At 42.7% G+C, this 25,208-nt stretch overlaps 1 protein-coding gene across 1 annotated transcript in view; it reads right to left on the bottom strand.

The window, feature by feature from the left end:
• Window positions 1–25,208, bottom strand: part of angpt1 (angiopoietin 1) — a 277,757-nt gene that overhangs the window by 127,125 nt on the left and 125,424 nt on the right. Inside the window, exon 4 of the mRNA XM_061882058.1 lies at window positions 16,079–16,311. Within this exon, the coding sequence (XP_061738042.1) occupies window positions 16,079–16,311 (233 nt within the window). The remainder of the gene's footprint in view (window positions 1–16,078; window positions 16,312–25,208) is intronic.

Here is a 25,208-nt window from a genome sequence, read left to right as displayed (position 1 = left end):
TGGAATTAAAAATGTCGAGCAAAGCGAGACCAGCTCGTTAGTAAATAAATACAATTCAAAAAATAGAGACAACTCACTGATAAGTGCTGCTATTTGAACTATTTTTAGAACAGGCCAGCAGGCTACTCATCTAGTCCTTACGGGCTACCTGGTGCCCACGGGCACTGCGTTGGTGACCCCTGCACTATAGTGTTAACAGGACCAGTACAGTTAGCACAGTTTGATAAAAAACTATGGACCCAATTTCCACAAGAGTCTGTCGAGTTACAAAGTACATCCATCCATCCATTTCTACCGCTTATTCCCTTTGGGGCCGCGGGGGGCGCTGGTGCCTATCTCAGGTACAATCAGGCGGAAGCCAGGGTAGTTACAAAATATAGTACAGGCCAAATGTTTGGACTCACCTTCTCATTCGATGCTTTGTTTTCATGACTATTTACATTGTAGATTGTCACTGAAGGCATCAACACTATGAATGAACACATGTGGAGTTATTACTTCACAAAACAAGGTAAAATTACAGACAACATGTTTTGTATTCTAGTTTCTTCAAAATAGCCACTCTTGGAACTGATTACCGCTTTGCACACTCTTGCCATTCTCTCGATGGGCTTCACGAGGTTGTCATGACGTGGACTTTGGTGAGGTTTGTTTTCCCGTGGTGCAAAGCGATTTGACCGGACACGACGTGAAGTTAATGACATTTTAATTTTATTTAAAAAAAAAAAGGAACTGACGAAAAGCGCTCACAGAGGAGGTATAAAAATTTGACTATGAAAACAAAAAAATAGCACTATGGCATGAATAACAAAAAAAAAAACTTTGAACAAGATTTGGTCTTGGATCATCGGCATTGAGCAAGGGTTCGTAGAGGGTAATCGAGGGTGATGTCGCCAGACTGACTACCTGGCAACTGTGGCTTGAATAATACTGTGGTGATTGAACAGGTGCGTGAGTCAAAACAAATCAGGTACGTGACAAGACAGCTGAAACTAATGGGTAACCATGGAAACAAGACAAGGGAGTGAAAAAGCAGGAACTAAAAAGAGTCCAAAAACCAAACAGGACATAACTTAAACAAAACATGATCCCAGACATGACAGAGGTAGTCACCGGAAGTGGTTTTCACTTCACAGGTGTGCCTTATCAGTGTTGATTAGTGGAATTTCTTAGTTTTATCAATAGGGTTGGGACCATCAGTTGTGTTGTGAATGAGAAAGTGTGTCCAAAGTTTTGGTCTATACTGCATGCGCCAAGTATCACAAATCCTTGAATTAACTGGAATTTCCGGTTCATGTGGTTAGAGTGTCCGCCCTGAGATTGGTAGGTCGTGAGTTCAAACCCCGGCCGAGTCACACCAAAGACTATAAAAATGGGACCCATTACCTCCCTGCTTGGCACTCAGCATCAAGGGTTGGAATTGGTGGTTTAATTAATCAAATATTATTCCTGAGCGGTGCACCGCTGCTACTCACTGCTCCCCTCACCTCCCAGGGGGTGATCAAGGGTGATGGGTCAAATGCAGAGAATAATTTTGCCACACCTAGTGTGTGTGTGACAATCATTAATACTTTAACTTTATTAAGTCGGTACTTTTTTTTCCCCCTGCGCTTTGATCCCTGCGCTTTATACAGTGCTGCGGAAATGTATGGATTTTCCAAGTTCATAAGCTTTAACATGCCACCAATAGATTTAGCCTTGTCAAATCAGTTCAATAACATTGCCGAACGGGTCTCGGTGGAACACTGTAATTGTGTGAGTGTGTTTTATTATTTTATTTTTGTATCAATCAGTCCAACAAAATACCATATGGTGTTACACGATAATACCATAATAATACATAAAAACCCGGCCCAGCAACATTCAGACTAGCAATCAACAGAGCAATTGAGAGGACACAAACAAAACGATCCAAAAGTTGTCAAACAAAACCCAAAACCAGTGAAGTTTGCACGTTGAGTAAATCGTGAATAAAAAAACAATAAAATGATTTGCAAATCCTTTTCAAATTATATTTAATTAAATAGACTGCAAAGGCAAGATAGTTAATGTTCAAACTGGAAAACGTTTTTTTTTTTGTTTTTGTTTTTTACTAATATTAGCTCATTTGGAATTTGATGGCTGCAAAATGTTTAAAAAAAGCTGGTACAAATGGCAAAAATGACTGACAAAGTTGAGGAATGCTCATCAAGCACTTATTTGGAACATCCCACGAGTGAACAGGCTAATTGGGAAATGGTGGGTGCCATGAACGGGTAAAAAAGCAGCTTGCATGAAATGCTCAGTCATTCACAAACAAGGATGGCACGAGGGTCACCATTCTGTGAAAAAATGCACGAGCAAATTGTCCACAGTTTAAGAACAACATTTCTCAACCAGCTATTGCAAATAATTTGGGGATTTCACCGACTACGTTCCGTAATATCATCAAAAGGTTCAGATAATATGGAGAAATCACTGCACGTAAGCAATGATATTACGGACCTTCAATTCCTCAGGCAGTACTGCATCAAAAAGTGACATCAGTGTGTAAAAGATATATACGCATGGGCTCAGGAACACTTCAGTAACTACAGTTCGTCGCTACATCTGTATGTGAAAGTTAAAACTCTACTATGCAAAGCCAAAGCCATTTATCAACAACACCCAGAACTGCTGCCGGCTTCGTTGGGCCCAAGCTAATCTAAGATGGACTGATGCAAAGTGGAAAGTGGTCTGACGAGTCTACATTTAAATTTGTTTTTGGAAACTGTGGACTTTGTGTCTTCCGGAACAAAGAGGAAAATAACCATCCGGATTGATATAGGCGCAAAGTTCAAAAGCCAGCATCTGTGATGGTATGGGGGAGTATTGGTGCCCAAGGCAGGGGTAATTTACACATCTGTGAAGGCACCATTAATGCTGAAAGGTACATACAGGTTTTGGAGCAACATATGTTGTCATCCAAGCAACGTTATCATGGACGCTCCTGCTTATTTTAACAAAAGAATGCCAAGCCACGCGTTACACCAGTGTGGCTTCGTAGTAAAAGAGTACGAGTACTAGACTGGCCTGCTTGTAGTCCAGACCTGTCTCCCATTGAAATTGTGTGGCGCATTATGAAGCCTAAAATACCACAACAGAAAAAACGGACTGTTGAACAACTTAAGGTGTACATCAAGCAAGAATGGGAAATAATTTCACCTAAAAAGCTTCAAAAATGGGTCTCCTCAGTTCCCAAACATTTACTGAGTGCTGTTTATAGGAAAGGCCATGTAACACAATGGTAAAAATGCTCCTGTGCCAACTTCTCTACAATGTGTTTCCGCCATTAACTTCTAAGTTATCAATTATTTGCAAAAAAAAAAAAAAAAAGTTTCCCGATTCAAACATTAAATATCTTGTCTTTGCAGTCCATGCAATTGAATATAAGTTGAAAGTAATTTTCAAATAATTGCAATCTGTTTTTATTTACGAGTTACACAATGTGCCAACTTCACTGGTTTTGGGGTTTGTACTTTTGGTAACTAATTGGCACAAACAAAAAAATGTAAAGATGTAATTAAATCTTTAAACAGAATATATTGCATTCTCCCCCAGCCTATGCTTGAAATCAATCTTAGTCATCATTACTGACAAACATGAGCGCTATTGATCTACCTCTAACAACAATAAGCAAAGGAACTGAAAACAATTGCTTCTCTGTCCTTTTTTTTTAAAATGCGAGTCTCGTGTGTCAAATGATCAACGAGATCCGGCTCCCACCCACTGTCGCCTCATCCAGACGAGACATCCCTGAGGAACTATTACAGTTTGACTTATTCGGGCTGGGGTGAGGAAAGGAGCGACCTCTGACCCGCACAGCCGCCCCAACCTTCAACAGCGCCACGGTAGAGGGAAGGACCCACCACACAGCAGCAGCCGCAGAGGAAGTTCTCTAGTTAACACCGCTACTTATCACCGCGAGAGATCCAAACGTGATAATTGACGCAATCGAATTTGACTGAGAGTAAAAATGATGAAATATTCATTTTTCTGTGGATTGCATTGAACTTGACGGAGCCAATAAACCAATTTGCCTATGTATTGTATTTGGACCTGCTTTAAGAGGCCGAGCAAGGACATTTGCAACAGCCAAGCCAGGATGGTCTCCAAAGGCCTCTCTGGTAATTAAATGGAATATACATAAATCCCGGCTAAACAGATGGATTACAGGCAAGGTCAGTTCACCTGTGACCTTTTATTGCATGGTCCATTAAAATTACAAAAATCGAGAAATCATGTGTGACAGCCGTCCATTGCAGTCTCAAAGCGCAGGGAGAAGAACTTGCAGCATTTCTGCAGAATTGTGGTGTGCCGTCAGAGCCAGCAAGGCCTTCTCTACTGGCCTAACATAACCAGAAATCATGATCATAATTAAAGATTAAAAAAAAAAAAATGTATACATTGTATTGCCAAAACTATTTGACCACCTGCCCTGACTCACATTTGAACTTGAAGTGCCAACCCATTCCTAACCCATAGGGTTCAATATGATCTGGGTCCAACTTTTGCAGCTATTAAAGCTTCAACTCTTCTGGGAAGGCTGTCCACAAGGTTGTCGAGTGTGTTTAGAGGAATTTTCGACCATTCTTCCAAAAGCACATTGGTGAGGTCACACACTGATGTTGTTTGAGAAGGCCTGGCTCTCAGTCTCCGTTCTAAGTCATCCCAAAGGTGTTCTATTGGGTTCAGGTCAGGACTCTGTGCAGGCCAGTCAAGTTCATCCACACCAGACTATGTCATCCATGTCTTTATGTACTTTGCTTTGTGCACTGGTGCACAGTCATGTTGGAATGGGAAGAGGCCCCCTCTAAACTGTTCCCACAAGGTTGGAAGCATGGAATTGTCAAACATGTTTTGGTATCATGGAGCATTCATTATTCCTTTCACTGGAACTAAAGGGCAAAGCCCAACTCCTGAAAAACGACCCCACACCATAATTCCTCCTCCACCAAATTTCACACTCAGCATAGTGCAGTCCGAAATGTACCGTTCTCCTGGCAACCTCCAAACCCAGACTCGTCCATCAGATTGCCAGATGGTAAAGTGTGATTCATCAATCCAGAGAACGTATCTCGACTGCTCTGGAGTCCAGTGGCGACATGCTATACACCACTACATCTGACGCTTTGCAGTGGACTTGGTGATGTATGGCTTAGATGGAGCTGTTCGGCCATGAAAACCCACTCCATCAAGCTCTCTGGGGACTGTACGTGGGCTAATTGTAAGGTCACATGAAGTTTGGAGCTCTCTAGCCACTTACTGTGCAGAAAGTCTTTGCACTATGCGCTTCAGCAATCGCTGAAGCCCTCTCTGTCAGTTTATGTGGCCTACCACCTGGTGGCTGAGTTGCTGTTGTTCCTAAACTCTTCACTTTTCTTATAATAAAGCCGACAGTTGACTATGAAATATTTAGGAGCGAGGGCATTCCATGACTGGATTTGTTGCACAGGTGGCATCCTATGACAGTTTCACGCTGGAAATATCTGTGCCTAAGTGATTAGGACACCTGATTCTCTTCATTTAGATGGGTTGCCAAATACTTTTGGCAATATAATGTATCTAAAAGTAATTATATTCTCTTCATGTCATATTATGCTCATTCTAGTGCTGTTGTTTTTAGATTAGAGTTTGTATCCAATCAGAATTCAGCTAGTTTATGTTGCCATGCTGTACCAAATCTGCCCGGAGCCTTCAGAATCAACAATGCGGGCGTCTGTGGACTGTCAGTGAACGGGCACATACAGTTGATAGACAATTGTGATAGCCGATCAGATCACAAGTTGTTGTCAGTAAGGCCTTCTCACTGACATGTATGCATCCCGTGATTGGATACTCACTTAGGGGTCCCAAGTGAGTATCCAATCACAAGTTGCAAAAACAGGAAGTGGCCAGGAGCCATATAAGGCCTAGAAAGCCACAGAAAAATCACCGGTACTCAATTTTTTAACCCAAAAGGAAGGAGAGCAAAATGTTGATTAGGTGGTAGATATAAATGATGGTTGGGTTGTACTTGTATAGCGCTTTTCTACCTTCAAGGTACTCAAAGCGCTTTGACACTACTTCCACATTTACCCATTCACACACACATTCACACACTGATGGAGGGAGCTGCCATGCAAGGCGCCAACCAGCACCCATCAGGAGCAAGGGTGAAGTGTCTTGCTCAGGACACAACGGACGTGACGAGGTTGGTTCTAGGTGGGATTCGAACCAGTGACCCTCAGGTTGCGCACGGCCACTCTCCCACTGCGCCACGCCAGGTATATATTTGCAAGGCCATTTTCAAGAAGGATATTTAAGAGAAACTACATTTTGTGGGATAAGGTTGGCCGACAACGGAAGCTATCCCGGCGGTGAAATGGTTTTCCACCACTTTCACACGAATCGACCGACTAAGACCAACAACCGACTACGAGCGGTACCACTGGCTTATACGGCATCCAATGGGTCCTACAAATTGTGAGTTGATTTTTTTTTCATGTTTAATTTGTTTTATACAATTATTTTAATTTTGTCAGTACTATGTAAGGTATGTTTTAATTGCAGAAGCGAGTGTATTGAATGTTGAGTGCGCCCCCACCCCCAAAAATTGAAAATGTTTCCCCCCCTGAGGGGTTTCAATGCACAGTATTGTAGAAGTGGGTTTCTGTATAGTGTTTCCAGCCCTGTCCATGTGGTGACATCAATTATTTTGAGAGGTGAAGTTGGACTTAGTAGAACATCACTGAAGGCCAAGGTGAGAAACGCACGGCCCGACACAGCTGCAGAATATGTAGTGTAGGCTTCGAAACAGTACCTAAATCTTCTTACATCGAGGTACAGGTCTAAGTGGGGATGTTGTAAAACCCCTGGGCTTTTGTTAAGTTTGATGATTGTTTTTTTCTGTCATTTAAGTATGTAACCACGTCAGGAACGTTAATATTTATACATATAGCAGCGAAGCTTCAATAACAACTTTGCTCGAATTGAATTAAGAATGTCTAAGTCTAACTACGTTCTATGAGCAAACAAAAAAAATGGTTCATTCCACCTGGATAAACTTAGACTTAGACAAACTTTAATGATCCACAAGGGAAATTGTTCCACACAGTAGCTCAGTTACAAAAGATGGAAAGTGTATGGATGGTATAAAATATACTATCCAAGCAACGGATAATGCAGGTATAAAGTAGACTAACAATGTACCGTAGTAGCAATATAACATATAAAATATATGTAATAATTACATATAATACATATTATAATATGCAAAGATAAGCAAAGAGAGCGGCAAACACTTCACTAAGACGTCATTATGTCATCAAAGTTCACATTTAGGATAGGATAGGATAGATCTTTATTGCCATTGCACAAGTACAACGAAATTTCATTTTCGGCACAGTCCCGCTAAGACCAGACATACGTTAAAGAGGGGGACAAGACGAGACCGCCAACGGATCAGCCTCTTATGACGCTCCTTAAAAAGGTGAGAAAAGGGTAACATTGGGAGGGGGGGGGGAATATCAGTGTAAGGCTAGACCCTCAGGAGGGGTCCAGACTGAGTCCAAGGAAAAAACCTCCATAGCAAAGCACATATACATATTACAACATACATCTCGAGATATCTAGCAACAGAGGGGAAGGAGTTCAAGTTCATGGTGGTAGGCCGCAGCTCTCAAGCGCTGACCATCCATTCTTCACCCCTATGGGATTTGCGTCGAGGGCATTGGGTTGGGGGGGTATGGGGTGTGTATGTGTGGCGTATATTTTTGTGTGTGTGCGTGCGTGTGTGTTTGTGTGTGTGTCTGTGTGTGTGTGTGTGTGTGTGTGTGTGTGTAAGCCCGTAGGGTGTCTCTGTTCCGCGGCCTTGATGTACTGTGCAGTAGCTAGTCCTAAGTCAATAACAACAGGTGTTAAGCATTCACACACAGCACCAACAATTTGGAACAAGGATTAAGTGATAAAAGAAAGGTAAAAATATAAAATATCGACCTGGGGCAGCATAGGAAAAAGTTATTTACCGTATTTTTCGGAGTATAAGTCGATGCGGACTATAAGTCGCACTTGACGAAAATGCATAATAAAGAAGGAAAAAAACATATATAAGTCGCTCTGGAGTATAAGTCGCATTTTTCGGGGACATTTATTTGATGAAACCCAACACCAAGAATAGAAATTTAAGAGGCAATTCAAAATAAATAAAGAATAGTGAACAACAGGCTGAATAAGTGTGCGTTATATGACGCATAAATAACCACCTGAGAAGGTGCCTGGTATGTTAATGTAACATATTATGGTAAGAGTCATTCAAATAACTATAACATATAGAACATGCTATATGTTTACCAAACAATCTGTCACTCCTAATTGCTAAATCCGATGAAATCTTATACGTCTAGTCTCTTACGTGAATGAGCTAAATAATATTGTTTGATAAATTACGGTATTGTGTTAATAATTTCACACATAAGTCGCTCCTGAGTATAAGTCGCACCCCCGGCCGAACTATGAAAAAAACTGCGACTTATAGTTCGAAAATTAGGGTACAAGTTTCACTTTCGCATTATTTTGCACATAAATTTGGTGCATTCAAAGACTCTCAGTTGAAGCTAGAAACAAGCATCACTATAGGCTTTAGACACAAGGGAGTACTTAGCCCCCCAGAACAATAATAATAATAATAATAATATAATCATAATAATGATGATGTTTATTTATGATTCACATTACCCACGGAAGATATTATTCTGTGAATCAGCCAATCTGTACTTTATACTCTGAAGTAAAGGACAACTTGACATATTTATCCAAGTGGATCACGGCAGGTTATATGAATATTCAAAATTAAATTCTGGCCACAGATAGGATACATTTTTTTGCCAGTCTAAACGCTCCAAAGTGCTACGAATTTAATATTTTGTGCCACAACAGGATGTTGTCTGAATCCGTTTCAAAAGAAGTCAAAGTGTTCCGATCCAAGGTATAAAATGCACATCGTAATTATACCTTTTGTTTCAGGGTAAATGTTGACCACGTGGCTAGTGTGGTTTGTACATGTGAGGATTTTGTCACCGTTTTGACACCATGAACCTGAAGTAATAGAAGATAATTGGTCCAAAGCGACGGATGCAACAACTCTCGCAAATAACATAATAGGGTTGTCCCGATACCAATATTTTGGTACCGGTACCAATTATTATTTCGATACTCTTCTGTACTTTTCGGTACATTTCAAATAGATGGGTCCACAAAAAATTGCATTATATAAAAAAATCTTACGATACATCAAACATGTGTTTCTTATTGCAAGTTTGTCCTTAAAATAGTGAACATACAAGAAAACTTTTTAGTAGTGAGTAAACAAAAAAAGGTTCCTAATTTAGCTGCTGACGTATGCAGTAACATATTGTGTCATTTTCCATTCTATTATTTTGTCAAAATTATAAAGGACATGTGGTAGAAAATTTATTATTGATCTACTTGTTCATTTACTCTTAATATCTGCTTACTTTCTCTTTTAACATATTTTATCTACACTTCTCTTAAAATGTAATAATCACTTATTCTTCTGTTGCATGATACTTTACATTAGTTTTGGGTGATACCACACATTTAGGTGTCAATCGGATACCAAGGAGTTACAGGATCATACATTGGTCATAATTTAAGTCCTCATGTATCCAGGGACATATTTCCTGAATTTATAAACACATAAAAAAAAATGAAAGAACAGGTGATGCCAAAAAATATCAACGTAATCATAGTATCATCGACTAGATACGCTACTGTACTTGGTATCATTACAGCGGATGTCAGGTGTAAATCCACCAATTATGTTTGTTTATATTTTAACGCCGATGAGCTACGGTGTGTAGTGAAGCATGTTTAGCTATTCCTCGTCCTACAGAGATGTTACTTGTAAGAAACTTACTTTATTTGTCGCCATTGAGACCAGGATTAGTGGTTTAGAAATTTCCTGTACCGGTAGTATCGAATATGATTCATTGATATCACGAATATGATTTATTAGTATTGAGGAACTATACCAATACCGGTATACCGTACAATCCTACTCGTTACATGGAGGGGGGGATTAGTGATTTAGAAGTAGCTAAAACACTGCAGATGGACTTTAGCCGCTAGCTCACTAGCCATGTCTTAAAGCGCCTCATCCGGTGGGCATTTCAGTGTTATAACTTCACCTTTATTGTTAGTTTTTAAGCAAAAATGTGTCTGTTCTCCCTTTTCTGTCTACACACTGTCTGCTTGCAAGTACTCGTTGATTGTGCGCTGCCGAACATGCTCGTCTCCTCGTAAACCAGCAATGACACGACGTGACGACGACAGGGGCGGTACCGGTACTTTTCAGAGGCGAATATAATTCGTTAGTATCTCGGTACTATACCAATACCTGTATACCGTACAATCCTAGAACACAATTCTCATTATTCAAATGGGCACACTGCATTGGCCTTTGCTCATGTTGGAATCAAAGGTAATTTGTCCAGTTTATATTATCTCAAGCGAGAGAATGCAATAAGCCTTTGCCTTTCAAAATGGCATCCCGCTTGACGTTTCTCCTAGTAAGTGCGCACAGATGTTTTATAAATGCAGTTTTGTTGCAAATCAAGTATCGCACTGGTTCATAAAAGCCACTAAGCCCCTATAACAGAAGCAGCCAGGCTAAAACAGAAACCACATTTTCTTGCTCCATCCTCGCTTTGATTGCCTCAGAACTCAATCGCCAGTGCTTCCCGGCGTTTCCTACGACGGGGCGAGATTTACGGAACGGTGTCATCATCGTGAACATCGGGGTTGTTAAAAGCTGGAACATCCGAGCATTTCAAAACAAGTCAGTTGTACATTAGTTCAAGATTTGCACACAGCCCAGCCAACATCTTTTCCTTACACGTCGCGGTCTGGCGAGGATCAATGGACCTGGTTCGGGTCATCACAAATCAGAGTAAAAATACTATTAAATGAGTCCATTACAATCCGAGAGATAAGAGACAATTGCTCGCATCTGTCGAAACATAAACACGAGTAGTACTGCAAGCCAGCAGCCTGATTTATTAAATGTGTGTGTAAGGACATGCACATGCAATACGTAAATTATCCAATAGTACTTATATGTAGGAACAAGTGTAACTGATCAAAGTCTGCCAATGATCTCGGCTTGTTGGTTGCTTCATAACTTGGCCATCAAGCAAGCCGTCCCTCTGCAGGGGACCCAGGGACACAGGGACCGAGTGACCCAGGAACCCAGGAACCCAGAGAAAATGAGATGATGCCTGATGCAGAGCCTATCCCACTCCTTCATATCATCATTTCGGAAAGGGACAACATTCCTTTTTGGTATTTTTAAAGGGGAACTGCACTTTTGGGGTAATTTGGCCTTTAGTTCACATTATTACGATGGATTTTTTTCGGTTTAATGCATTCTAAATATCAAATAAACATACCTAAAACCTAATTACAATTCAAGTGCAGTACGGTGGAACAGGGGCTAGTACATGTGCCCCACAATACGAAGGTCCTGAGTTCAATCCCGGACTAGGGCTCTTTCTGTGCGGCGTTTGCATGTTCTCCTCATGACTGCGCGGGTTCCCTCCCGGTACTCCGGCTTCCTCCCACTTCCAAAGACATGCACCTGGGGATAGGTTGATTTGCAACACTAAATGGTCCCTAATGTGTGAATGTGAGTGTGAATGTTGTCTTTCTATCTGTGTTGGCCCTGCAACTTGTCCAGGATGTACCTCGCCTTCCGCCCGAATGCAGCTGAGATAGTAAGGGACAAGCGATAGAAAATGGATGGAAAATCTAAGCTGACCCAAAGGGAGCTTCTCTTTTCCGCCCATAAAATGGGACAAATAACCATTCAAAAGGCGCCAACAATATTCCATTTACATTTTGTGACTTGAATATTAACCAAGTATTAGTGACATTGTTACTATAAGCGCTAACACAGACTATTTATAGCGGCGACGTAATCACTTCCTGTGAGTTGAAGTTTTACATCGAGTGGTCTTGGTCTCTCGAGTGGACAGCCATTTGGGACCTGGAACTGGCCAGACCAGGGGTCACCAACGCGGTGCCCGCGGGCACCAGGTAGCCCGTAAGGACCAGATGAGTAGCCCGCTGGCCTGTTCTAAAAATAGCTCAAATAGCAACATTTACCAGTGAGCTGCCTATATTTTTTAAATTGTATTTATTTACTAGCAAGCTGGTCTCGCTTTGCTCGACATTTTTAATTCTAAGAGAGACAAAACTCAAATAGAATTTGAAAATCCAAGAAAATATTTTAAAGACTTGGTCTTCACTTATTTAAATAAATTCATTTATTTTTTTACTTTGCTTCTTATAACTTTCAGAAGGACAATTTTAGAGAAAAAAAAATACAGCCTTAAAAATGATTTTAGGATTTTTAAACACATATACCTTTTTAACTTTTAAATTCCTTCCTCTTCTTTCCTGACAATTTAAATCAATGTTCAGGTAAATTTATTTTTTTATTGTAAAGAATAATAAATACATTTTAATTTAAATCTTCATTTTTGCTTCTGTTTTTTCGACCAAGAATATTTGTGAAATATTTCTTTAAAAAAATTATTCTGGCAAATATAGAAAATCTGTAGAATCAAATTTAAATCTTATTTCAAAGTCTTTTGAATTTCTTTTAAAATTTTTGTTCTGGAAAATCTAGAAGAAATAATGATTTGTCTTTGTTAGAAATATAGCTTGGTCCAATTGTTTTAATATTCTAACAAAGTGCAGATTGGATTTTAACCTATGTCATCAAAAATATATATTCATTGTGAGAAATCAATAAGATGATCAGTGTTTCCACAAAGATAAATAGCATTAATTATTAATAATAACATAGAGTTAAAGGTAAATTGAACAAATTGGCTATTTTTGGCAATTTATTTAAGTGTGTATCAAACTGGTAGCCCTTTACATTAATCAGTACCCAAGAAGTAGCTCTTGGTTTCAAAAAGGTTGGTGACCCCTGGGCCAGACCGACCGTTTCTTCGCAAGGATTATGAGACATTCTTCGCCTAAATGGGACTAAATGAACATCCGACCAGTCGGCATCCTAATGACAGCAGACCTTGTACAGTGAGTGATGTTTTATTATGTTTGTTGGCTCTCATGAAGGCTTTCGTTGTCATGATCCATGGTCCGGATCATATTTTTTTTTAGTTATATTCTGTTAGTTTTGGTCTCCCTTAGTTCCTGTTTTGTGCACTTTGGGTGTTTGTTTTGGTTACCATGGGTGCTATTTGCTTTCACCTGCCTCTGATTAGTGCTCCGCACGTTTATCTGCTGTTGAGCACTAATCAGAGAGCTATTTATTCACGTTGCCCGCCACAGTCGATGTGGCCCCGTGGACCCTGTGGACCCTGTGGACCCCCGACAAGTTGAAAACCTTATTTGGGTGTTACCATTTAGTGGTCAATTGTACAGAATATGTACTGAACTGTGCAATCTACTAATAAAAGTTTCAATCAATCAATCTTAGGCTTCATTGTTAGCGGTATGCAATCGTTACATTTTGATGTTCCTGATTCTAGATCCCGTGTTTCCCATGCTAAGTTTTGTCTTTGCTTCCTTTTTGCTTGTTTTTGGTTTTGTTATGATTTATGATAAATAAATAATCTCCTACCTCACGCTGTCGTCCGGAGCTGTCCCTTCTGCATTCTGGGAGAACCAATTTAGCAGCTAGCTGCACCCCCGATCGTGATATCAGTGATTAATAATCAGTGTTGGAGAAAATAAAAAAGCAAAATGACCTACTCAGTGGCCTTGTGGTTAAAGTGTCCGCCCTGAGATTGGTATGTCCTGAGTTCATACCAAAGTCTATAAACATGGGACCCATTACGCTCCCTGCTCGGCACTCAGCATCAAAGGTTGGAATTGGGGGTTGAATCACCAAAAATTATTCCAGAGCGCGGCCACCGCTGCTGCTCACTGCTCCCCTCACTTCCAAGGAGGTGATCAAGGGTGATGGGTCAAATGCAGAGGACAAATTTCACCACACCTAGTGTGTGTGTGACGATCATTGGTACTTTAACATTAACTTTAACTTAATACGTAAATATTAATTGTTGTTATAGGTGTGCCTGTTACTACATTAAATATATACTTAAGTCATGTATATGATGTAAAGACCTTTTTTAAAGGTCTTTATAGGCAGAATTGAACGGCTCCAATAGGCTCCACTGTAAGCGGACTTCTGATCAAATTCATTAAGTATTTAGAATCCATTAAAAATAAAATCCATCCATTATCATGTTTTTCATAATGATTGTGAACGAAAATTCCCCAAAAAGTGCAGTACCCCTTCGAAAGGGGTTTGTTGCTACAATAATATGGTCGGCTGGGGGAAATTCTTAATGCAACAGCCTAAACATGCACAAGCATGGTACTTTGTGACATCTGCACAGATTACTTAAAGAACAGGGGTCGGACTCAAGGCACGGGCCAGATCTGCTCTGCCCCTTTTTTTAAAGGGGTCCGCCACGTCATATGCCGTATGTGTGGTTCGCCATATCATTTAAAGTGGCCCGCAACATTGTTTTATGTAGTCTGCTATGCCACATTATCAAATGTGAGCCCGTGGCATTTCATGTAGTGGTCCACTTTATTTAAAGTGGTCCGCTACATCAAGTCCCTAGAGGGCTGCAAAAAAAAATGAAATAAAATATCTGTTTCTTTGCAGTGGTCCATATTTGCGGCGTCGTTACTCAGTTGTAACACACTTTTTCACCTTGTGTGACTGCAAAAGCGATCTCAGACAAACGGAAGAATTCTGGAGCTAAAGTCATAGAGACATTTCTTAAGCGCAAAAATTATGACTGGGGTCGAAAAGCCGTGATTTTATTTGACCTTTAATTTTATTGACAGTTTAGTTAAGAAACATATATATATATTATTTCATTGTTATTTATATGTTTATTATAATTATTATTATTATTAGAGTTTATTCATTTTAGCATATAAAACCTATTCCTCATCAGTTTTTATAAGTTCCGTCTTTTTCCGCAAATTTGATGAATAATAATTTTTGGGTAACATTTTAGCATGGGAACACATATTCAGCATTAATCAGTTGCTTAAAAACATGCAAATTAGTAACATAATGGCTCTTAATTAGTCATAATTAAGTACGTATTCTGCATGGCCTTATTACACAACAAGTAACCCGTTAACTAAGAGTTAACTAACCCTAACCCTTATTACTTATTAGTAACCCTAATCCTAACCCCAACCCTAACCCTTATATGTTCCCCTAGTGTCCAAATAACATTAATTAGTCATTATTAAGTACATATTAATGCCCATTTCTGCATGGCCGTTTTATACAACAAGTAAGCCATTAATTAAGAGTTAACTAACTTTAACCCTAACCCTAACCGCTTATTAGTAACCCTAATCCTCACCCTAACCCTAACACTAACCCTTCTATGTTCCCCTAGTGTCCAAATAACTCTAAATGAACTCTTTGTTACTTTTGGGGCGGTATAGCTCGGTTGGTAGAGTGGCCGTGTCAACAACTTGAGGGTTGCAGGTTCGATTCCCGCTTCCGCCATCCTAGTCACTGCCGTTGTGTCCTTGGGCAAGATACTTTACCCACCTGCTCCCAGTGCCACCCACACTGGTTTAAATGTAACTTAGATATTGGGTTTCACTATGTAAAGCGCTTTGAGTCACTAGAGAAAAGCGCTATATAAATATAATTCACTTCACTTTAATAATCAACTAATTGATGGTGAATTTGTTCCCCATAGTAAAGTGTTACCAATTTTTTGCAATAAAAGCATAAGAAATGGTAATCACTTACGTTTCTGTAGAGATTTTACCATGAAGATTTTTTCCCCCAAATATAAACTAGATAAATAAGTTGATTATTCATTATCATTCATACTAGTACCTATCAAAGCAATAATCTAAGTAATTTCAATTAAAGTAGACAACCTCACTGTAGAGCAAATGAAGATATTCTGAATTATGAGACATTATCCTCTGGGATGAAAAAAAAAAAGGTGACAGAGCTAAACTCCATTCGACCTACCTCCATCTTTGGAGCAAAGGTTGAGTAGGTTGTGGACAGTATCCATCATCTCCTGCTGCTGCCTTTGCAGGGCAGTGCTGTTTCCTGTGGTGCTGCTCAGCTGCGTCTCCAACTCCTTGATAACCCCACTCTGCCTCCCGACAAGAACCTGGAGACTCCCTTTCTCCTGCTTTAGCGTCTCCAACGCTTCTTGGTGCTTCATCTCCATCTCTAACATTTTCTGCTCCAGGAGGCTGTGGGAAAAAGACAAAGGTATTTTTCTATGCGTGCTATTCGTGCCGCAGGCTGAAAACTACAATGGACATTTTTCGGTGGATGCATTGTTTCACGATTGAAAAACTACAGAACAGCAAAAACAAAAGCATATACAGGAGTGTTGATGTGTCAATAAAAGAATGTATCCAGTCTGTTAGGAACTCGCATGGCTGCAGTTTTTAGACCCGAAGATGCATGAACCAGCAGATGATGAGAAGGTAAGATGAGTTCTTATTACTCAAAAGAAGCAGTCTTGCATGTAAGCGTTCCAAACATTAGGCGATATTTGAGCACCGAGGAGTGCTCAAGACAAAGCATACATAGGATACATGTTTATTGGCCGCAGGTGTGGACCAGCTGCCAATCAACAGCAGGTGAGTGAACAAACAGTGCTCAGCGCAACAAGCAGGAAGTGGAAATCAAAATAAGAGCACTGATAAGAAGTAAATACAAAAACAAGAAAAACAAACGACGTGACGGATCGTCACACAGTTGTCGTCTTAAAGGGGAACATTATCACAATTTCAGAAGGGTTAAAACCAATAAAGAACAGTTCCCAGTGGCTTATTTTATTTTTCGAAGTTTTTTTTCAAAATTTTACCCATCATGGAATATCCCGAAAAAAGGCTTTAAAGCGCCTGGTTTTCGCTATCTGTAAATCCATCGTCCATTTTCCTGTGACGTCATTTAGTGATGCCAACATGGCGGACAGCACAGCAAGATATAGCGACATTAGTTCGGATTCAGACTCGGATTTCAGCGGCTTAAGCTATTCAATAAATTATGCATGTATTGAAACGGATGGTTGGAGTATTGAGGCAGATAGCGAAAACGAAATTGAAGAAGAAATTGAAGCTATTGAGCGAATAGCTATTGAAGCTATTCGGCGATCGCCTTCTAACCAACGATAGACTGTCCCAGGGTATCCATACATCGCTGTGCCATGTCTGTTGTAGCATTGCTGGTAAAATGTGCAGGAGCAACTTAAATCTGTCGATTGGTAAGTGTTTGTTTGGCATTAAATGTGGGTGGAGTGAAAGGCTGAATGCAAATATAGCTACAAATGAACATACAGCTGGCCTAAATAGCATGTTAGCATCAATTAGCTGGCAGTCATGCCACGACCAAATATGTCTGATTAGCACATAAGTCAATAACATCAACAAAACTCACCTTTGTGATTTTGTTGACTTTATTGTTGGAAATGCATCTGCTTTGAGTGTCGCAGGGTATCTATACATCTCCGTGCCATGTCTGTCGTAGCATCGCCGGTAAAATGTGCAGACGAGGGACTTTTGGATCTTTTGACACAGGTGCAATATGAATCCGTCGATTGGTAAGTGTTTGTTCGGCATTAAATGTGGGTGGAGGGAAAGGCTGGATACAAATATAGCTACAAATGAGGCATAACAAAGCAATATGTACATACACCTAGCCTAAATAGCATGTTAGCATCGATTAGCATGCGGTGCTAATCGAAAAACACTCCATGTAAGACAATCCGTCCCTGATCATGTTGTTACACCCTCCGACGAGGCATGATGGTACGGAAAACAGTCGAAAAAACGGAAAACAGAGCTGATTTGACTCGATGTTTGTAATGTGTTTGAGAAAATGGCGGATTGACTACCTACGTGACGTCACAACGTGGCGTCATCGCCTCTAGAGCGAATAATAGAACGGCGTTTAATTCGCCCAAATTCACCCATTTAGAGTTCGGAAATCGGTTAAAAAAATATATGGTCCTTTTTCTGCAAGATCAAGGTATGTATTGACGCTTACATAGGTCTGGTGATAATGTTCCCCTTTAACGAGCTGTTTTAGTCAATACCTTAAAGCAACTGCAAGTGCTAAATGCTAGCCTCAAACACATACACAGAATGTCGCAACATGAAGATGCAACACACCATGTACATAATCACAACATGAAAAGCACAAAACAGCTCCATTTTAAAAAAGAAAGGTAAAACAAAATTAGTGAACAAAAGAAATAGTTATTTATTTTTAAATACCGTGATAACGTCGAACAAGAAGACAAGCACAAATCAATCAATCAATCAATCAATCAATGTTTATTTATATAGCCCCAAATCACAAATGTCTCAAAGGACTGCACAAATCATTACGACTACAACATCCTCGGAAGAACCCACAAAAGGGCCATGTTTGTTCACTGTGGACACACTAAGATGCGCTAGCCATAATACTTCCATAAACAGTAGTGATGTGCGATACCACTGATTTTCTTTCTGATCTGATATCGAGGACAATTCAGGCTGGTAACGGCGATACCGACCCGATAACAATACATACAGCTGACATTTAAAAAGTTGTGTATTTCAAATAATAACATTTATCATAGTATAAATAATACATGACACAAATTACTTCCTTCTTTCAATCGCTGAACTAAATTGAGGTAGCGGCATGGATAACAATATAGCTGTCACAAAGTGTTGGTGACGAACCCCAAGATGCAGAGATGGCAGGCTTGATACAGGAAAACATGATTTAATGTTCAAAAATTAGGACAAAACACAAACCAGGAACCAGGAACCAGGCAAACTGGAGACAGGGAACAGGAAACAGCCAACAGGACAGAGCATACAGCTACAAGGCCAAGTAGTAACCACAGGAAGTGATGGCATCGACAATGACAATACTCCAGCCCTGACTGGAGGGCAAAGCAGGTTTAAATAGCAGCCGGCTGATTGACCCCAGGTGTGGCCAGGTGCCAATCAGCCGTGGCTGAAGGGAAACAGCGCTCGGGGAGAAAAGCAGGAAATAACCAAAATAAGAGTGCTGACAGGAAATAAAGACAGAAGAAAAACCAAAACATAACTATACTGTCAGTAACAAACCTAACAATAGCCAGGCTAATGCAACTGAAATAAAACAGGACAACATCATACAAAGTACACAAAAAAATGCTGTTTTAAACTACAAAAAAAATTGATAAGTAAAATAATAAAAGCATTCATTCACGGGTCAACGTGAATGACTGCTCGCTGACTGCTCTTGTTGCAAAAAGCTAAGTATCGTTCTATTTGTGTGATTTTAACTGTTTTGCAGCTTTATTTACAACTTCTAGAACATATTTAATAGTTCAATTTAACTTACAAATCTCCCGATCTCTGTCTCACCACTCCGCCCTCAGCTAGCTAGGTGCTAAACTAACGAGGCTAGCGGAGAAAGGCAGCGCCGGTCTGAAGGAAGCTACTCCCCCGCCACCGTGACCACCACTTCCCGAAGACAGCTGGCACTCCACTCGGCGACGGAAAGTTTCTGTGAGTATGGCTTCCTGCGCTTCGTGCACTTTACTCATGGATAGGTTGGCTTTGCAAGAGAGCCGTGTCCGACAGTTAGAGCAGTGTAATTTTGTAACTTTAGATGTTGCGTACACATCTGCTAGCGTTAGCTGTAGCGAGCTAACTAGCCCAGCTTGTAGCAGCCCTACGCGGCCTACAAGCTACTGTGTACCGGTTGAGACGCATAATTGATTTAGCCCTTTAGCTAGTCCTACACCCCAGTCTACCGGGCACCAAACTTTAGTCATAGGGGACTCCATCACCCGAAACATAAAGCTTTGCAAACCAGCCACAATTAAGTGTGTTCCCGGGGGCAGAGCACCTGACATTGAAGCTAATCTTAGGGAGCTAACTCGCAACAGGTCTAGTAAACACGTACGACAGGCTAACCACACCACTAGTTATGCGAATATAGTAATACACGTTGGCTCCAATGACGTTAGGATGAGACAATCAGAGATTACAAAGAGAAACATAGCCAGGGCTTGTAATCTCGCCAGAAAGATGTCCAGGCATCGAGTAATTGTCTCTGGCCCCCTGCCTGGAAGAGGCAATGATGAGAGATATAGCAGATTAGTCTCTCTTAACAAGTGGCTGGATAGCTTCTGTAGACAACAGGGATTTACGTTTATTGATAATTGGCCCTCTTTCTAGGGCAAACCTGGCTTGCTGAGGAGAGACGGCCTTCACCCTAACCAGGAAGGCGCTATCCTGTTGTTCCGGAACATAGATTTCGCATTGAGCCACATTTGACTAACTGTACTAGAGCTAGCCCGGTCACAGGCAATTACAGAGCCTGCTAGCCTGGGTATGGAGTCAGTTAAGTTAGAACTACCCAGCGCCAGGCTGGATGATCCCTGTACACATAGCAATTTTCGTAGAATAATACACAACTCACAAAATTTTCGTAGAATAATACACAACTCACAAAATGTTTTTTCTGCTATGACTATGACTACTATCTCCTCTCTGAGCTGCTACCTTACCGTGGTAGAGGAGTTTGCGTGTCCCAATGATCCTAGGAGCTATGTTGTCTGGGGGCTTTCATGCCCCCTGGTAGGGTCTCTCAAGACAAACAGGTCCTAGGTGAGTGATCAGACAAAGAGCAGCTCAAAGACTTCTATGGAATTACAACAAAATGAACTCAGATTTCCCTCGCCCGGACGCGGGTCACCGGGGCCCCGCTCTGGAGCCAGGCCCGGAGCTGGGGCACGATGGCGAGCGCCTGGTGGCCGGGCCTGTCCCCATGGGGCCCGGCCGGGCACAGCCCGAAGAGGCAACGTGGGTCATCCCTCCAATGGGCTCACCACTCATAGGAGGGGCCATACAGGTCGGGTGCATTGTGAGCTGGGCGGCAGCCGAAGGCAGGGCACTTGGCGGTCCGATCCTCGGCTACAGAAGCTAGCTCTTGGGACGTGGAACGTCACCTCACTGGGGGGGAAGGAGCCTGAGCTAGTCCGCGAGGTAGAGAAGTTCCGGCTGGATATAGTCGGACTCACCTCGACGCACAGCAAGGGCTCTGGAACCAGTTCTCTCGAGAGGGACTGGACCCTCTTCCACTCTGGCGTTGCCGACAGTGAGAGGCGACGGGCTGGCGTGGCAATTCTCGTTGCCCCCCCGGCTCAAAGCCTGCACGTTTGAGTTCAACCCAGTGGACGAGAGGGTAGCTTCCCTCCGCCTTCGGGTGGGGGGACGGGTCCTGACTGTTGTTTGTGCTTACGCACCAAACAGCAGTTCAGAATACCCACCCTTTTTGGGAACGCTCGAGGGAGTACTGGAAAGTGCTCCTCCGGGTGATTCCCTTGTCCTACTGGGAGACTTCAACGCTCATGTTGGCAACGACAGTGAAACCTGGAGAGGCGTGATTGGGAAGAATGGTCGCCCGGATCTAAACCCGAGTGGTGTTTTGTTATTGGACTTTTGTGCTCGTCACGGATTGTCCATAACAAACACCATGTTCAAACATAAGGGTGTCCATATGTGCACTTGGCACCAGGACACCCTAGGCCGCAGTTCCATGATTGACTTTGTAGTCGTGTCATCGGATTTGCGGCCTCATGTTCTGGACACTCGGGTGAAGAGAGGGGCGGAGCTTTCTACCGATCACCACCTGGTGGTGAGTTGGCTGCGATGGTGGGGGAGGATGCCGGACAGACCTGGCAGGCCCAAACGCATTGTGAGGGTCTGCTGGGAACGTCTGGCAGAGTCTCCTGTCAGAGAGAGTTTCAATTCACACCTCCGGGAGAACTTTGAACATGTCACGAGGGAGGTGCGGGACATTGAGTCCGAGTGGACCATGTTCCGAACCTCTATTGTCGAGGCGGCTGATTGGAGCTGTGGCCGCAAGGTTGTTGGTGCTTGTCGTGGCGGTAATCCCAGAACCCGTTGGTGGACACCAGCAGTGAGGGATGCCGTCAAGCTGAAGAAGGAGTCCTATCGGGTTCTTTTGGCTCATAGGACTCCGGAGGCAGTGGACGGGTACCGACGGGCCAAGAGGTGTGCAGCTTTAGCGGTAGCGGAGGCAAAAACTCGGACATGGGAAGAGTTCGGGGAAGCCATGGAAAACGACTTCCGGACGGCTTCGAAGCGATTCTGGACCACCGTCCGCCGCCTCAGGAAGGGGAAGCAGTGCACTATCAACACCGTGTATGGTGCGGATGGTGTTCTGCTGACTTCGACTGCGGATGTTGTGGATCGGTGGAGGGAATACTTCGAAGACCTCCTCAATCCCACCAACACGTCTTCCTTTGAGGAAGTGGTGCCTGGGGAATCTGTGGTGGACTCTCCTATTTCTGGGGCTGAGGTCGCTGAGGTAGTTAAAAAGCTCCTCGGCGGCAAGGCCCCGGGGGTGGATGAGATCCGCCCGGAGTTCCTTAAGGCTCTGGATGCTGTGGGGCTGTCTTGGTTGACAAGACTCTGCAGCATCGTGTGGACATCGAGGGCGGTACCTCTGTATTGGCATACCGGGGTGGTGGTCCCTCTCTTTAAGAAGGGGGACCGGAGGGTGTGTTCCAACTATCGTGGGATCACACTCCTCAGCCTTCCCGGTAAGGTTTATTCAGGTGTACTGGAGAGGAGGCTACGCCGGATAGTCGAACCTCAGATTCAGGAGGAACAGTGTGGTTTTCGTCCTGGTCGTGGAACTGTGGACCAGCTCTATACTCTCGGCAGGGTTCTTGAGGGTGCATGGGAGTTTGCACAACCAGTCTACATGTGCTTTGTGGACTTGGAGAAGGCAGACCGTGTCCCTCGGGAAGTCCTGTGGGGAGTGCTCAGAGAGTATGGGGTACCGGACTGTCTAATTGTGGCAGTCCGCTCCCTGTATGATCAGTGCCAGAGCTTGGTCCGCATTGCTGGCAGTAAGTCGGACACGTTTCCAGTGAGGGTTGGACTCCGCCAAGGCTGTCCTTTGTCACCGATTCTGTTCATAACTTTTATGGACAGAATTTCTAGGCGCAGCCAAGGCGTTGAGGAGATCCGGTTTGGTGGCCACGGGATTAGATCTCTGCTTTTTGCAGATGATGTAGTCCTGATGGCTTCATCTGGCCGGGATCTTCAGCTCTCACTGGATCGGTTCGCAGCCGAGTGTGAAGCGACCGGAATGAAAATCAGCACCTCCAAGTCCGAGTCCATGGTTCTCGCCCGGAAAAGGGTGGAGTGCCATCTCCGGGTTGGGGAGGAGACCCTGCCCCAAGTGGAGGAGTTCAAGTACCTAGGAGTCTTGTTCACGAGTGGGGGAAGAGTGGATCGTGAGATCGACAGGCGGATCGGTGCGGCGTCTTCAGTAATGCGGACGTTGTATCGATCCGTTGTGGTGAAGAAAGAGCTGAGCCAGAAGGCAAAGCTCTCAATTTACCGGTCGATCTACGTTCCCATCCTCACCTATGGTCATGAGTTTTGGGTCATGACCGAAAGGATAAGATCACAGGTACAAGCGGCCGAAATGAGTTTCCTCCGCCGGGTGGCGGGGCTCTCCCTTAGAGATAGGGCGAGAAGCTCTGCCATCCGGGAGGAGCTCAACGTAAAGCCGCTGCTCCTCCACATCGAGAGGAGCCAGATGAGGTGGTTTGGGCATCTGGTCAGGATGCCACCCGAACGCCTCCCTAGGGAGGTGTTTAGGGCACGTCCAGCTGGTAGGAGGCCACGGGGAAGACCCAGGACACGTTGGGAAGACTATGTCTCACGGCTGGCCTGGGAACGCCTCGGGATCCCCCGGGAAGAGCTAGACGAAGTGGCTGGAGAGAGGGAAGTCTGGGCATCCCTGCTTAGGCTGCTGCCCCCGCGACCCGACCTCGGATAAGCGGAAGATGATGGATGGATGGATGGATGGACTATGACTACGTCAGAGTTAGACATGCGTTCTACTGAGGTTGCAACTTATGATGTGTTCAGTTTATCGCATCGCCAAGTAGACAATCTGAAAATTCCCGTCATATCAATTCCTAGATATGGTCGTAATTATTTTAAGTACACTGCGCATAATAAATGCAACATTATTAATATTGCTACTACGGATAATTTTATCAACAACTCCTTAAAACAGCCCACTACCTATAATATGGGCTTTTTAAACATCAGATCTTTGTCTCCCAAAACCTTATTAGTTAATGAGGTCATTAGAGACAACAACCTTAACGTCATCGGTCTTAGCGAAACCTGGCTTAAACCAGACGACTTTTTTGCGATAAATGAGGCATCCCCTCCTAACTATAGGGTTGTGCATATTGCCCGTCCCCTTAAAAGGGGAGGGGTGGTCGCACTAATATACAATGAAAACTTTAACTTTAGTCCTAACTTAAATAATACATATAAATCGTTTGAGGTGCTTTCTATGAAGTCTGCCACACCTCTGCCTCTGTGCCTGGCCATTATCTACCGCCCCCCCAGGGCCCTATTCGGACTTTATTAGTGAATTCTCAGAGTTTGTGGCTGATCTAGTGACGCACGCCGATAATATAATTATAATGGGGGACTTTAATATCCATATGAATACCCCATTGGACCCACCGTGCGTGGCGCTCCAGACTATAATTGATAGCTGTGGTCTTACACAAATAATAAATGAACCGACGCATCGCAGCGGTAATACGATAGACCTAATGCTTGTCAGAGGTATCACCGTTTCCAAAGTTATGATACTCCCGTATACTAAAGTAATGTCCGATCATTACCCTATAAAATTCAAAGTTCAGACTCATGTTCGGCAAGCTAATAATAATAATAACTGCAATAGCAGCCGCAACATTAATGCTGCCACAACGACGACTCTTGCTGACCTACTGCCCTCGGTAATGGCACCGTTCCCAAAGTATGTGGGCTCTATTGATAACCTCACTAACAACTTTAACAACGCCCTGCGCGAAACCATTGATAGTATAGCACCGCTGAAGTCAAAAAAGGCTCCAAAAAGGCGTACGCCATGGTTTACTGAAGAAACTAGAGCTCAGAAATTATTATGTAGAAAGCTGGAACGCAAATAGTACTTTATTTTTTTTTTTGGCGCACGACTAAACTTGAGGTGCACCATCAAGCATGGAGTGATAGTTTAATAACTTATAAACGCATGC

The sequence above is a fragment of the Nerophis ophidion genome, linkage group LG21, assembly GCF_033978795.1.
Source record: "Nerophis ophidion isolate RoL-2023_Sa linkage group LG21, RoL_Noph_v1.0, whole genome shotgun sequence".
Lineage (NCBI taxonomy): Eukaryota > Metazoa > Chordata > Actinopteri > Syngnathiformes > Syngnathidae > Nerophis > Nerophis ophidion.
This window is presented reverse-complemented; position numbering and strand designations above follow the sequence as displayed.